Source organism: Ictalurus punctatus, chromosome 27 (genome assembly GCF_001660625.3).
Source record: "Ictalurus punctatus breed USDA103 chromosome 27, Coco_2.0, whole genome shotgun sequence".
NCBI lineage: Eukaryota > Metazoa > Chordata > Actinopteri > Siluriformes > Ictaluridae > Ictalurus > Ictalurus punctatus.
The window spans coordinates 3952501-3966671 of NC_030442.2; the positions used below are offsets into that span (position 1 = coordinate 3952501).

At 45.7% G+C, this 14171-nt stretch overlaps 1 protein-coding gene across 3 annotated transcripts in view; it reads right to left on the reverse strand.

Moving 5' to 3' along the window:
* gnav1 (guanine nucleotide binding protein (G protein) alpha v1) overlaps window positions 1-13780 on the reverse strand; it is a 24650-nt gene extending 10870 nt beyond the window's left edge. The window contains exons 1-4 of one of the 3 annotated variants that reach the window (XM_017459090.3): window positions 13127-13780; window positions 12196-12287; window positions 6921-7013; window positions 1738-1898 (exon numbers count right to left, since the gene is read on the reverse strand). In XM_017459090.3, coding sequence (XP_017314579.1) covers window positions 1738-1898; window positions 6921-7013; window positions 12196-12287; window positions 13127-13256 — 476 coding nt within the window. In that variant the 5' untranslated portion in view covers window positions 13257-13780. Of the gene's footprint in view, window positions 1-1737; window positions 1899-6920; window positions 7014-12195; window positions 12288-12397; window positions 13054-13126 lie in introns of those variants that run through there. The other 2 variants (XM_017459087.3, XM_053676443.1) reach the window with 2 other exon arrangements.
* Window positions 13781-14171: the final 391 nt, after the last annotated feature.

The window sequence follows — 14171 nt, forward strand, 5'->3', positions numbered from 1 at the left end:
GCACTCAAACCCACTCACACACACTCACACCCTCACATACCCACAGCCTCACACATTCTATATGAACCCACCCACACACACATACACACACCTACATCTTCACCCACACACTCAGAGCATGACAATGCGTGGGCTTCTTTAAGCAGCAGTTACTGCCTCTACAGAGTTTATACACATGTCCTGTATTAAATTAGCCGGTGACACACACTTTACACACCTTCGACACCTGGGAAACACGGGAGATTTTAGCAAACATGGCTTGAACCTCAGACTGAAACGACTCCACACCCGCTAAAACGTAAGATTAATTCCGACCAGTCCGATCTGTTCACAAGAAAAACATCGACGTATTGCTCCGATTCGTAGACGCTGCCGTTCTGGTTTCTTGTACGCACGCAAGAGCACGCGGCGCTGTCAGGGAAGAGCGTGACGGTTTTAACGATACGTCTAAAGCCTTAGAGATACGAGAATATATATTCGCCGCGCCGTACTTCGACATTTGTCGCGCTACAGAAATCGCTTGCTAGAACGGCGTCTGTGGTAATATTAAAAAAAAACCCTCATACGACGTTCACACCGTAACCATGACGACGCCCTTCGGTCCTAGCTAGCGTCGGAAAACGAACAGGCCCGGCTCGCGCTGTAGGTGAGCTGAACTATAATGAGTAACGCAGATGAAATAACCGGTACCGGTGAACGTCGGGGGTTAGTTTAAGTTACGCGAACATTGGAATGCTGGCGATATTCAACGAGTCGAATATCCTCTCATATTCTCTCACTCAAGCTTGTTTTTTTCCTCCCCCCCTCGCCCCCCCGGCACTCTCTCTCCTCCGTGTTTGTTTTTCTCGCCTGTCTTTTCAGTGTTTCATGTCACTTTTCTGTAAACGTTTTAATTAAAGCGACCGCGGTATCAGGTTTTAAAATGTGGGCTGGAGATTGAGAAAAAGAAAGAAAAAACAACAAGGCCGGGGGGGGGATAAACAAGTAGCAACAAACGAAATGAATCACAGCAAACAGTTTCAATTGTAGTCAGTTAATAAATATCAGAAAAACCGCCACGTTCAGCACAACAACAAGGGGGATGAGTGTCAAATTCGTCGCAGTGTAATAGAATATGCATGAAATTGTGTGTGTGTGGGGGGGGGGGGGGGGGGGGGGTTAAGGGGAAGGTCACAGGTCACTGGTGAGGTCGACCACCCAATTACAGCTTGGTGAAAGAGATCTTCATCCCATTTCTGGTGCGTTTGCTGGCTGCTAAATGTATTCATGAGATATTTAAAAAGACCCAGAACTTCTGCAGTCAGGATTCAGACAAGTCTGTAAAAACCTGCGTTGAGATTTATGCAGAACTCTCTATCATCTGTCTGTCTGATTTCTCACTCACCTCACCTCAATATTAAGGGTTATTTTGGACGTTATTTTCAAATGCTGACATCAAATCCCAAGTAATTCCAGGTGTAACACTACAGAATGTAGAAAAGAGGGGGGGGCGAATACTTATAAGCGGTGCTGTGATAGTAAAATAATCAGCTGGTAGCACCGTGAGGGTTTCCTAGAACAGCATCTGTTATGTTTATATAAACTGCTCTTATAGGAAATGAATCCACACCTACTGACCAATCAGAATCCAGAATCTAATGGCGTTGTTGTATAAAAACCACATAACCTATATAGAACTGTGTATGTGACGTGTGTGTGTGTGTGTGTGGGGGGGGGGGGCTGAAGTGTGTTACTCACTAGAGCGCTGAGTCGTTGAGTTCGTACTCATAGCCTCGCGCTGCCGCAGACCGCACCCCCTGATCCGCCCACAGGCAGGAAAGGGCATGGCTTATGAATGGGAAGATCACCTGCTCTTCATCGAAGCACCGCCCACACGACAGAACAGAGTGGGCATGGACCTGCGCAACACACGCACGCACACACACACACACACAAACACAAACACAAACACACACACACACACACACACACACACACACACACACACACACAAGACTGTTCATCAGCCTCCACAGAAACACAATGTCATATTTTCAGCTTCCTTTTTTAAAGAGGACAAAGCCTACGAGGAGGCGAGGGGATGCGTTTAAAAAAAGGAGAGCCATCTGTATGACCGTTATCACCATCACATGGTAATTACCACCGCGGCGCACGCTAACCGCCTGGTAATTACACAACGTGTGTTTAAGGAGCGAGATGACATGGCGGTGATGTAGCATTTAACTGCACCTGCAAAACACACGTGTCTGAGAGAGAGATTGCGAGAGAGAGAGAGAGAGAGAGAGAGAGAGAGTGAGATTGAGTGAGAGAGAGATAGATTGAGTGAGTGGGTGAGAGAGAGAGATTGAGAGAGAGAGAGATTGGGAGAGAGAGATTGAGAGAGAGATTGAGAGAGAGAGAGATTCAGAGAGAAAGACTGAGAGAGAGATTGAGAGAGAGAGGTTGAGAGAGAGAGGTTGAGAGAGAGTGAGAGAGTGATTGAGAGAGAGGTTGAGAGAGAGTGAGAGAGTGGTTGAGAGAGATTGAGAGAGAGAGAGAGATTGAGATAGAGAGGTTGAGAGTGAGAGAGTGACTGAGAGAGTGAGAGAGAGAGTGAGAGAGAGATTGAGAGAGAGAGAGGTTGAGAGAGAGAGAGAGGTTGAGAGAGTGATTGGGAGAGAGAGAGAGATTCAGAGAGAAAGACTGAGAGAGAGAGTGAGAGAGACATTGAGAGAGAGAGAGAGATTGAGAGAGAGAGAGAGGTTGAGAGAGTGATTGGGAGAGAGAGAGAGATTCAGAGAGAAAGACTGAGAGAGAGAGTGAGAGAGAGAGAGATTGAGAGAGAGAGGTTGAGAGAGAGTGAGAGAGTGATTGAGAGAGAGAGAGAGGTTGAGAGAGAGTGAGAGAGTGGTTGAGAGAGATTGAGAGAGAGAGATTGAGATAGAGAGGTTGAGAGTGAGAGAGTGACTGAGAGAGTGAGAGAGAGAGTGAGAGAGAGATTGAGAGAGAGAGAGGTTGAGAGAGAGTGAGAGAGTGATTGAGAGAGTGAGAGAGAGAGTGAGAGAGAGATTGAGAGAGAGAGATTGAGAGAGAGAGGTTGAGAGAGTGATTGAGAGAGAGAGAGAGTGAGAGAGAGAGATTGAGAGAGAGAGATTGAGAGAGAGAGAGAGGTTGAGAGAGTGATTGAGAGAGAGAGAGAGAGAGTGAGAGAGAGAGGTTGAGAGAGTGATTGAGAGAGAGAGAGAGTGAGAGAGAGAGATTGAGAGAGAGAGATTGAGAGAGAGAGAGAGGTTGAGAGAGTGATTGAGAGAGAGAGAGAGAGAGTGAGAGAGAGAGAGATTGAGAGAGAGAGAGAGAGAGAGAGGTTGAGAGAGAGAGAGAGAGAGAGAGAGAGAGGTTGAGAGAGAGTGATTGAGAGAGAGTGAGAGAGAGATTGAGAGACGGCGAGAGAGAGGTTGAGGGAGAGGCAGTCATGAAGCTACTTGTGTTAATGTAAACGACATATGTTAATGTAGACATAACCTTCTCCAGATTTCTCTTTGTGATGTCTGCGCTAATGAGTTATTTAACCCATGGCTACTCCTCACTGTAAAAACCGAGGCTTTATCCAGGATCAGGATCAGGGTAAGGGTCAGGATCAGGGTCAGGATCAGGGTCAGTGTCAGGATCAGGGTCAGTGTCAAGATCAGGGTCAGGATCAGGGTCAGTGTCAGGATCAGGGTAAGGGTAAGGGTCAGGATCAGGATCAGGGTAAGGGTCAGGATCAGGGTAAGGGTCAGGGTAAGGGTCAGGATCAGGGTCAGGGTAAGGGTCAGGGTAAGGGTAAGGGTCAGGATCAGGGTAAGGGTCAGGGTCAGGATCAGGGTAAGGGTCAGGATCAGGATCAGGGTAAGGGTGAGGATCAGGGTCAGGATCAGGGTAAGGGTCAGGGTAAGGGTCAGGATCAGGGTCAGGGTAAGGGTCAGGATCAGGGTAAGGGTCAGGGTAAGGGTCAGGATCAGGGTAAGGGTCAGGGTAAGGGTCAGGATCAGGATCAAGGTCAGGATCAGGGTCAGGATCAGGGTCAGGGTCAGTGTCAGGATCAGGGTAAGGGTCAGGATCAGGGTCAGTGTCAGGATCAGGGTAAGGGTCAGGATCAAGGTCAGGATCAGGGTCAGTGTCAGGAATCAAGGTAAGGGTCAGGGTCAGGGTAAGTGTCAGGATCAGGGTAAGGGTCAGGACCAAGGTCAGGATCAGGGTCAGGATCAGTGTCAGGATCAGGGTAAGGGTCAGGACCAAGGTCAGGATCAGGGTCAGGATCAGTGTCAGGATCAGGGTAAGGGTCAGGACCAAGGTCAGGATCAGGGTCAGTGTCAGGAATCAACGTAAGGGTCAGGGTCAGGATCAGGGTAAGGGTCAGGATCAGGGCAGGGTCAGGATCAGGATCAGGGTAAGGGTCAGGATCAGGGTAAGGGTCAGGATCAGGGCAGGGTCAGGATCAGGATCAGGGTAAGGGTCAGGATCAGGGTAAGGGTCAGGATCAGGGTCAGGATGAGGATCAGGGTCAGGATCAGTTTCAGGGCTCGGAGTCGGGCTGGGTATTATGATGATGTAATATCATACTGTAGATCAGTAAACTACATCCATCTGTTCATCTGTCTGTATTTCTATCCATCCATCCAGCCAATCAGTTCATGTCTGTCTATCTATCCATCCAGCTGTTCATCTGTCTATCCATCCATCCATCCATCTGTTCATCTATCCATCCATCCATCCATCCATCCAGCTGTTCATCTGTCTATCTATCCATCCATCCACCTCTAGCTGTGTCTGTATATCTGTGTCTATATATCTCTGTCCATCCATCTATGTATCTATCCATCCATCTGTCTATCTGTTCGTCTGTCTGTATATCTCTGTCCATCCATCCATGTCTCCATCTGTACATCTGTCTATTTATCTCTGTCCATCCATCCATCCGTCTGTCTGTCTATAGCTCCATCTGCCGCTGTTCATCCACCCATCTGTCTCTGTCTATCGCTCCATCCGCATTTCCATCCATCCATCCGTCTATCTATCTATCATCCATCCATCTGTCGGTATATCTGTCTATTTATCTATCTGTCCATCCATCAGTCTGTCTGCCTATCTCTCCAACTGCATTTCTATCCATCCATCCATCCATCTATCTATCTATATATCCACCTAACTATCTAACCATCTATCTATTTGTCTGTTTATCTCTCTGTCCTTTCATGCATCTGTCTATCTATCTCTATCCATCCACCTATCTATCTAGCATCCATTCATCTGTCTGTCTATCTATCTCTCCATCTGCATTTCTATCCATCCATCCACCTATCTATCCACCTACCTGTCTGTCTATCTATCTATCTATCAAATCATCAAATACCCTTTTTCCTCTTTTCAGCTGTTTAGATATGCAGTGTCGCTGTAGTTGGTTAGCGGTGTAGTAATGCTGTAGTAATGGTGTAGTAATGCTGTAGTAATGGTGTAGTAATGGTGTAGTAATGCTGTATTAATGGTGTAGTAATGCTGTAGTAATGGTGTAGTAATGGTGTATAGAGTAGACATGTCTGTAAGTATGATGACACGGGTCTCACTCAGTCCCGGTAGACTTCTAACTAAACCTTCCGCAGTAAGTACCGCTTATAAATGTTAAACCACACTCTATGGGCCGTGCCTCTTTACTGATACGGATTCGTACTGGAGTCCTGGTGCTTCGTTTATTCCACCAGGCAGTGCAGGTTACAGCTCCGGGTTCACACTGACCTCCATGACCTTCATCATCTCTTAACCGAGTAACTACTAACTCTCACGTGTTTCCTGAAAGCGTAAGGGGAAATAAAGTGAAATGTTTCCATGCACCTCTGGTGTTTTCCAGAAGAGACTGATTAAAAGGTTGAGTATCAGTGTGTGTGTGTGTGTGTGTGTGTGAGTGAATGAGAGAGAGAGAGAGCGCGAGAGAGACAGTGCAGCTGCTGCCACCTAGTGTACCTGTTAAAAACTGCAGCTCTCATTTAGAGCTGCAACAACTAATTGATAAAATGGATAATAATCGATTATGAAAATCGTCATCAATGAATCTCATTATGGATTAGTTGGTCTGCGCGCGGCACGGGGGAGATTCACTCATTAAGTTAATTCTATTCAGAAAACATGCTTCGGAAAGTAAATACTACAGTTGTGTCCCAAAGTAAGTACTGTAAACTTTCACTATGCACTGTGCTGTACCGTCTAGTGTGTGGATTTTAGAAAGGTAATATCATATCAAATATAACACTAGCGTTTTTTTTTTACTGAACGGAAGTATGAGCCACGACGGCGCTTTACATCATACGCACGCTAGCATTAGCAAACCCCCAGATTCACGGGCGATGACTTTCTTCAGTTTACTTTCTGTCAGCGTTACTTTTTATTCCCAACATGACCTCAGTCTCCATCAGACGGAGGAGAAATCATCACGTGACTGAGGAAGAAAGTGTGTAACCTCCAAGTCCTCTAAAGCAGGGGTGTATTTTATATTAAACACCGCGGAGATCAAACCGATACACGAGGACAAACTTATGTTTATATCCAAAATGCTCCACTGTGTGTAAGGGGCGGGGAAACTGGTGCAAGCTGCTTAAAAGGTTTAGTTTAATTTAAGTTCATTGTGATTATATGGTGTATTTGCGCGCTTGCAGTGTAACTTCTGTCGTTTATTATAACGGAAGTGACGTGTTAGTAACGAGGCCGCGTTGCTGATCACGCGCCGTGTAGACGCGCTGATACAGAGTGTAGCGCGAGTAAGATCTGTAATGTCTAATTAAAACACCAAAACATATATTCTGGTGTGTGTGTGGGTATATGACAAATGCTCAATGTTTTTACTGTACTGTCTGAAGTAATGCACATTATGATGACGTGTGTGTGTGTGTGTGTGCACGAGAGAGCGAGACCTTGTTCTTGCTGTTGGCCAGGTTGATTCGGAGCACGCCCATCCCGTGCAGCACAAACTTCATCGACGTCAGCAGGTTGTCCAACACGGCCGGCTGGAAAAGAGTAAACACACGTTAAAGCTCGTCTTTTCACTTCCCGGGCCCGTCCCAAACCTCCACCTGTTCAGACTTTCAGTCAACATTCAACCACTATATTTAACCACTATTTGTGTTGCTTTTTTGAAGGGGTGGGGGCGGGCAGAGCTATGGGTTGTGTCCCAAATCACTCTTCATTAAGAAGCAGATCCATGTGGAACAGGTCCAAGAAATAAAATAATAAAATAGTTATGAGCTATGGGCTGTGTTCCAAAAATCACTCTTTCCGACATGGTACATAAAACTCACACACCACAGGAAGGGCACTACACTGTGAGTATATGTTAAGGGGAGATGCATTTAGGACCGAAGCCAGAGAAAACTTAATGAGAGACAGAGAAGGGGGGGAGGGGGATCACCACATCAGACAGGTGCTGGTGTGTGTCTGTGTGTGTGTGAGAGAGAGAGTTAGAGGAGGCTGTCGATTCATCACACATTAATTACGATGTCAAAACTTCAGGACACGCTCCAGTCACTGTCTTAAGGAAAAGTAATGGCACTCTTCGAGGCTCTTATCTTCAGCTCCAGCACGCAGGAGATTAACTCCGTTCCTGTGACACCGTTTACTCCCGCAATCGGAGGAGTCCCCTTACACCTCTGTGTAACGGCACCAAGGCTGAAGGGATACTGCTGCGTCCCAAATCACACCCTGCTGAGACCGCACGCGGTGAAACGGGTATCATGCACTCGTCTTATTTCTAGAGAAGTGTGTTACACATCCCACACAGAGAGAGAGAGAGATACAGAGAGAGAAAGACGGATAGATACAGAGAGAGACAGATACAGAATGAGAGAGACTGATACAGAGAGACACAGACAGAGACAGATACAGAGAGAGACACAGAGAGACAGATAGAGAGAGAGAGATACAGAGAGACAGATCAATACAGAAAGAGAGACAGATACAGAGACAGACAGAGCTACTCTTAAAAGCTGCCAAGCCTAATAAGATATGGGCTGTGTCCCAAATCACACCGTGTTGGTCCGTAGTGCACTACAGAGTTTCCAACCTCCCCCTGCTGTTAGGGGTGAAAACGGGGACGACATGAGGCAAAGATTAACTCCGGACTGTCCACTCAGCTCTGACCTCTGACCCCTGACTATATCAACCGGCGTTAGGAATTCCTGGGAGTGTTTTTCCTGCATACAGACAAAAGCGGCTGAAAGTTTACACGCCCTGTGGAACAAATAATTAACACGTTTACATGTTTAGAAAGCCTTTTTATTTTCAGCGATAAAACGTTGGGCTCTGAGTGGACTCTGGACGTTGAGAGATTGTTTTTCTGAACCCCGGTGTCTGAGTGTGTCCAAGACAAACATGCAGCTGGCCTGTGTGCTGTTTGTGTTCAGATGGAAGGGAGATGAGCTCGGAGACCGAGCGCTTATTAAAAACCCTTTCTGTGTGGAATGCTTTTATTACTCAGGCATTTTATCTGCTCTTGTAGATCCTCTCTCTCTCTCTCTCTCCCTCTCTCTCTCTCCCCCTGCGGCACATTCTGCACTGATCCGTACTTCAGAGATTTCATATCCAATCCCCACGTCCTCACCGTCACGTCCTCATACTGTGAAGAACAGCGAAATGGAGAAAGCACACTCTTATTAAAGTGTCAAATGTTTTGGACAGCAATACATTGTACAGTAGTATAGTACTATAGATTACATCATTTTTCTCTCTAGAAGGTATATGCCCCGCCCCCGGGGGCGTGTCTTGCTCTACAGAAACAGCTCGTTAGCCATAAACGTGGTTCTTCGGTGCGGTTTTGTCTCCACGCCTTCCTGCTCACCGTTCGCTTTTCCAACCAGAACTGGTGTTGGGAGTTTATTCGTGTTTACGAGGGCGGAGCTTGTGTGAGTTGGTGGTCATGTGACTTCTCAAACACGTACAGCAAAACTCCAAAATCACGCGTCATCTCGCCATCTACGATATCGTCCTCGGTAAAGTGGGCAGGCGGGGCGAAGGCGGTGTTACTGTCGAGTACGATTGGGTAGATTGCGTGGGGGCGTGTGGCATAGTGTATCTCGATTGTTATTGGCTGTTGTGTAAATCAGTCAAGCACTTCACTCTGATTTCCTGTTTCAAAAGGAAACACTTCAACATTAAGAAACAAAAATGACAAATTAAAGGAGGCGTGGCCTGCGTGTGTGTGTGTCAGTCTCAGCGAAGCAGGCGTGGCCTGTGTATGCGTCTTTGTTTGTGTCTCTAAAGACCGTGCTTCGTCATTTGACATGAACGAAAGGTGTAAAGGAAAAAGAGAAGTGGGTGTGTGTGCCAAGAGAAGTGTGTGGGAGGTGAGACGTGCTACGACACAGACAACGCAGTGATTAAGCGGATGAAGAAAAGAAGAAAGAAGAGAGATTAAGAAAGCGGAAGACAGATAAACACTCCCGAGATATACAGGTTAGAACGGATCCCTGGTGATCCCTCACACACACACACACGTGTGCATAACCATAACCACACCCTTCTGTAGTTGTGCAGTTCCAGTTTACTGTACAATTAAAGAAAGCTAAAGCTCTGATTACAGACTGACTCGAAGTCCATGACCCTGTGCCTCGAGCCATAATTACGGCCTTACCGCTCTGTGTGTGTGTGTGTGTGTGCGCCAGAGAGAGAGAGAGAGAGAGAGAGAGAGAGCAAACGAAGATGATCAGGTTCATGCAGAGCGGTACACATCATCAACCTCAGCAAGACTCGCTACACATTCAACACAACGCTTTGTTCGATTTTCCCAGAAAAGCCGTGGCTTTACGACTAGAAAAGACATTTGGTTTGACCCGGGGGTTAGGAGTGCACTATAGGGAAGCCATTTAGGACAGAGCCGGGGGAGGCTGTAACCCGAGAGAGCTGTGTCCGGAATCACTCTGTTGTATCTCACACACGCACACAGTATACGGGAGAGCCGTTTTGAACAGAAGCAGCTTAATGAGATGAAGGCTGTGTTTCAAATCGATTTGAACACGTGCACGGCATATATTCTCTTAGCTCGTGTCCTATACACAGGGGAGAGGCGTTTGTGATGAAGCGACATGTCTAATAAGGTATTAGATTAGTCGAGTACAACGCACTATTTCTCAAGAATTTGGGACGGAGCCAGGAAAAGATCGAACGTCCAAAAATCTACGCTAGTGGCGTGTTCTCATAAATAAATAAAAAAAATACCGGTCTCAAATCACCACACGTAAACTCGCTGTTTACCTCGAGAATGGAGATTTGGGACAGAGCCAGAAAACTTGTCTGACCCACTGTGCACAACTCCAGACTCGAGCCTATAATCTTCCATTACGCTGATGTGTTTTGTAGGAGAACGCCGTGTACGTGGTTTTCTTTCTTTATTTCATCTCAGAGTTTTTATTTTAGGTTTCTCCTCCTTTAAGCTCAGGGTTCGGTCTCGACGAACCGACGGTGAGAGGATGGTCGAAACGGCCGTTGTTATAAAACCAAACAAACAAACGCAAACAAAACCGCGCGACGTGAAGAAACAGACGATTGTTACAACAGATTCAGAGGAATGCAGAGGAACCAGCTCTGAGCCGCGAGCTCGATCGTTAACGCGGACGTTGGCGCGGAGCCAGACGCGACACGGCCTTCGCTACAAAAGCACAGCTGACTGGGGCTCCGTCTCCTAAAACGCGTTAGCGCTCGTCTGGAAGCGGTACCGATCCGCTAACGAGAGCGGTACGGGGTACTATCGGGAATCCAGAACTAGGAACTAGGACAGAGGGGTGCTGTGATCAATCCAGCGCTCATTCTGAATAGCTTTAGTTTAAATGGTGGCGCTCGGAAACAAAAGGGGGGAGGGTGCCAATACTTTCACCGCCGTCGAAACGGCAAGGATGTCACCGTCAAGACGTCACGATAGACCCCGAGTATATGTATGGAACGACCATTCAATAAGATGTGTGTGTATGTGTGAGAGTCGATGTGAGTGTGTTTGTTGATGGGGTGTGTGTGTGTGTGATGGTGTGTGTAATTCCTCAGTGATGTAGTTCTGTTACTGCAGTCATTGATGCCTCAGGCTTCTGTAATTGTACACTCCCTACACACACACACACACACACACACGTTTGACGCTGTTTTGAAGAAAGAGGAAAGCATGGTGGTAAGAGATAAAACCTGACATGATGTCATTTTGAACAAAGGTCATAACATCAAAGTGTGTGTGTGTGTGTGTGTGTGTGTCAAAGAGAGTCAGCATGAGTGTGTGTGAGTGTTTTTTTTCCCATTGATCCATGGAAAACGGTGTCATAAAGTCAGTGAGCGAACGGTCACGTCCACGGCCGGACGAGATGAGATTTCGGCACGTCGATTTTTTTCATCACGCCGACGTAACGATCGAACGATCAGTCGCTCGCTTGCGCGCCGCGGCCGATAAGCTGGATCGTCGGCGCGGAAATAAATACGCTGGGACGATCTGACGGTTTCTGTGAAACGATACACGTGTGTGAGAAAGAAGGAAAGAAAGACAATGCTTGAGCGAGTGGGATGAATTTTGAATAACAGAACAAGGAGGAGGAGGAGGAGGAAACCCAGGCTGTAGAACACACACACACACACACACACACACACACACACTCCGCTATGTGAAGAGGAAAAGAAACCAAACCTGTATGTGTGTGTGTGTGTGTGTGTGTGTGTAAGAGAGACATTCTTCCTGCACAGTTGGAATCTATATATGAAGGAGTTTCTCTCTCTCACACACACACACACACACACACACACACACTCCCTTCCTGTGTCCTGTTGTTTTATCTGTGAGGCCTTGCTGATAGAGCTGCTCAGGGTTATTACAGAATGAAGTGTGTGTGTGTGTGTGTGTGTGTGTGTGTGTGTGTGTGTGTCTCCACTGCTGTGAATTTATTAATGTCTTGACTGACTGAATCTTTCAGGACGTTGTGATTTCACATTCCTCACTCCATCAGTGCTGATTCATTGTTACTGAGAAGCTCCACTGAAACACACACACACACACACACACACACACACACACACACACACAGGCTTCCTAACAAATACAAATGGCAAATGATGTGGGAAAGAGGCAAAGGAAGCACAGTAATGTCTCTGGACCGGAGTGTGAAAATGCTTTGTGTGTGTGTGTGTGTGTGTGTGTGTGTGTGTGTAAAACAGGATGTTGCTCACCTTAAAGCTGCTCAGCTCCTGTCTGGTGAACCCGTTGCTGTGAATGATCTTCATCTGTTTAACCAGTGTGCTCTTACCACTCTCAGCAGCTCCTAAACACACACACACACACACACACACACACACACACGTTATTGCATCATAACAAAAAAGAGCCTATCGATTTTAATAAAAAAATAAATAAATGCAGGGAATGTAATACCAGGAGAAGGGGTGGAGTCTGTAGAATCGTTTCCAATTTGCATATTCATAGGGATCTAAACTTCTAGGTGTATCTTATTTGCATATGCATATAATCTATATTTCTGGGTGTTTCCTATAGAACCCAGACTTCTAGGTGTTCCCAGATTTGCATATTACAAAAAAAATACGAACTTCCGGGCGTTCACAGAAACAATTTGCATATTTATAAAATTCAAATTTTCGGGTCTTTTCAAATTCGGAATTTCTGTGCGTTTCGTATTTGCATATTCTTAGAATTTTACTATCAGGGCATCTGCATATTCACATAATCTGAATTGCTGGGCGTTTCCAACTTGCATAATTTTTTAGAGAATCCAAATCTTCTGGGCGTGTCCACTGTGTATATAATTAAATAATTTTGATTCCCTGGGCGTTTCAGATTTGCATATTCATACGATCTGGCTTTCTGAGCGTTTCGAATTTGCATATATTCACATTCTGAATTTCCGTGTGTTCCCAATTTGCATATTCATAAAATCTTTCGGTGCGTTTCTAATTTGCATATTTATTGAATTTGAATATCTGTGTTTCCTGTTGGCCTATTTAGAAAAATATAAAGACATTAAAACTTTAACACAGAGAGAGAGAGGACTACTTAACACTTAAACTAGCCATACCAACACACACACACACACACACACACACAGTACTGATATAGTTGATATGAATAAACAGCGCGTGTCCTCACCGAGCAGCAGGACCTTCACCACGTTCATGTCTCTGCGCGCGTGCTCGTAGAGCTCGCGGTCTATCTCGGCGCTGTGTAGTTTCGCCTTCTTTCCTTCCTCCGTGACCTCGGAGCCCAAACACAGACCCATGTCCGCGCCTCACACACATGTCTCTCTCTCATACACACACAGATCTTTCTCATCAGACTGTTCAACTAAACAGCGTCCTGAGAGACTCCAGCGCATCGCGCGCGCTCTCTTCAAAAAACACTTCAGTCCGGTCGCGCGCACCAGCGGTTAACTTTAAAACCGTTAACGTTCAAGTTTAACAACTCCTATCTTTCACTATTTTACTATCCTTCAACCTCTGGAATCTGACCTAAAAGTGACGTTTTGACGATAATTCTTTCTTCTCGCACCTCAGCTCCGTCTGCCGAAACATGGGGAAAAAAACATAAACCAACCAAAAAAAGTTTCAAATTCAGTTGCCGATTCGGTTACTCCACTTTTCCTCCTCCTGAACATATACACATCCCTCTGTCAATTGGTTTTATATATAAAACTCCAGCTTTAAAAAAAAATAAATAAATAAAAGTCCGTTTTCTTTTCGTGTTTAACGAATCACGGGGAAACTTGTTTCTATGGAAGGTTCAGGTTTCGACCGGAAGTGACGTCACGCGCGGAGCGCGAGAGCGACTCCTGTCCTGTCACCTGAGCGGCGCGAGTTCTCGCGCTCATCTTTTATTAGCTTAGCATTAAAATAACGTAGGGTTGAATTGAAACTCCCGACAATTTTTATGGTTTTATGGTTTATCGCCTCATATTATTTAATTAAATACAAAAATTCTACATCCTTTTCCTCAGAAAATGTTTATAAAAAGTAAGAATTCACAGGAATGGCCGAATAAAAAACCACTTTTCCCTCCTCAGAGAAAATAATCGCAAAAATAACGACAAAAATATTTTAGCATGCTTGTTTAAAATAACTGGTTTACAAAGTGTCTACAAACAACATGAAATTCTATTTCATTTGTATACCACATTTATACCACAATAGACAAAGCA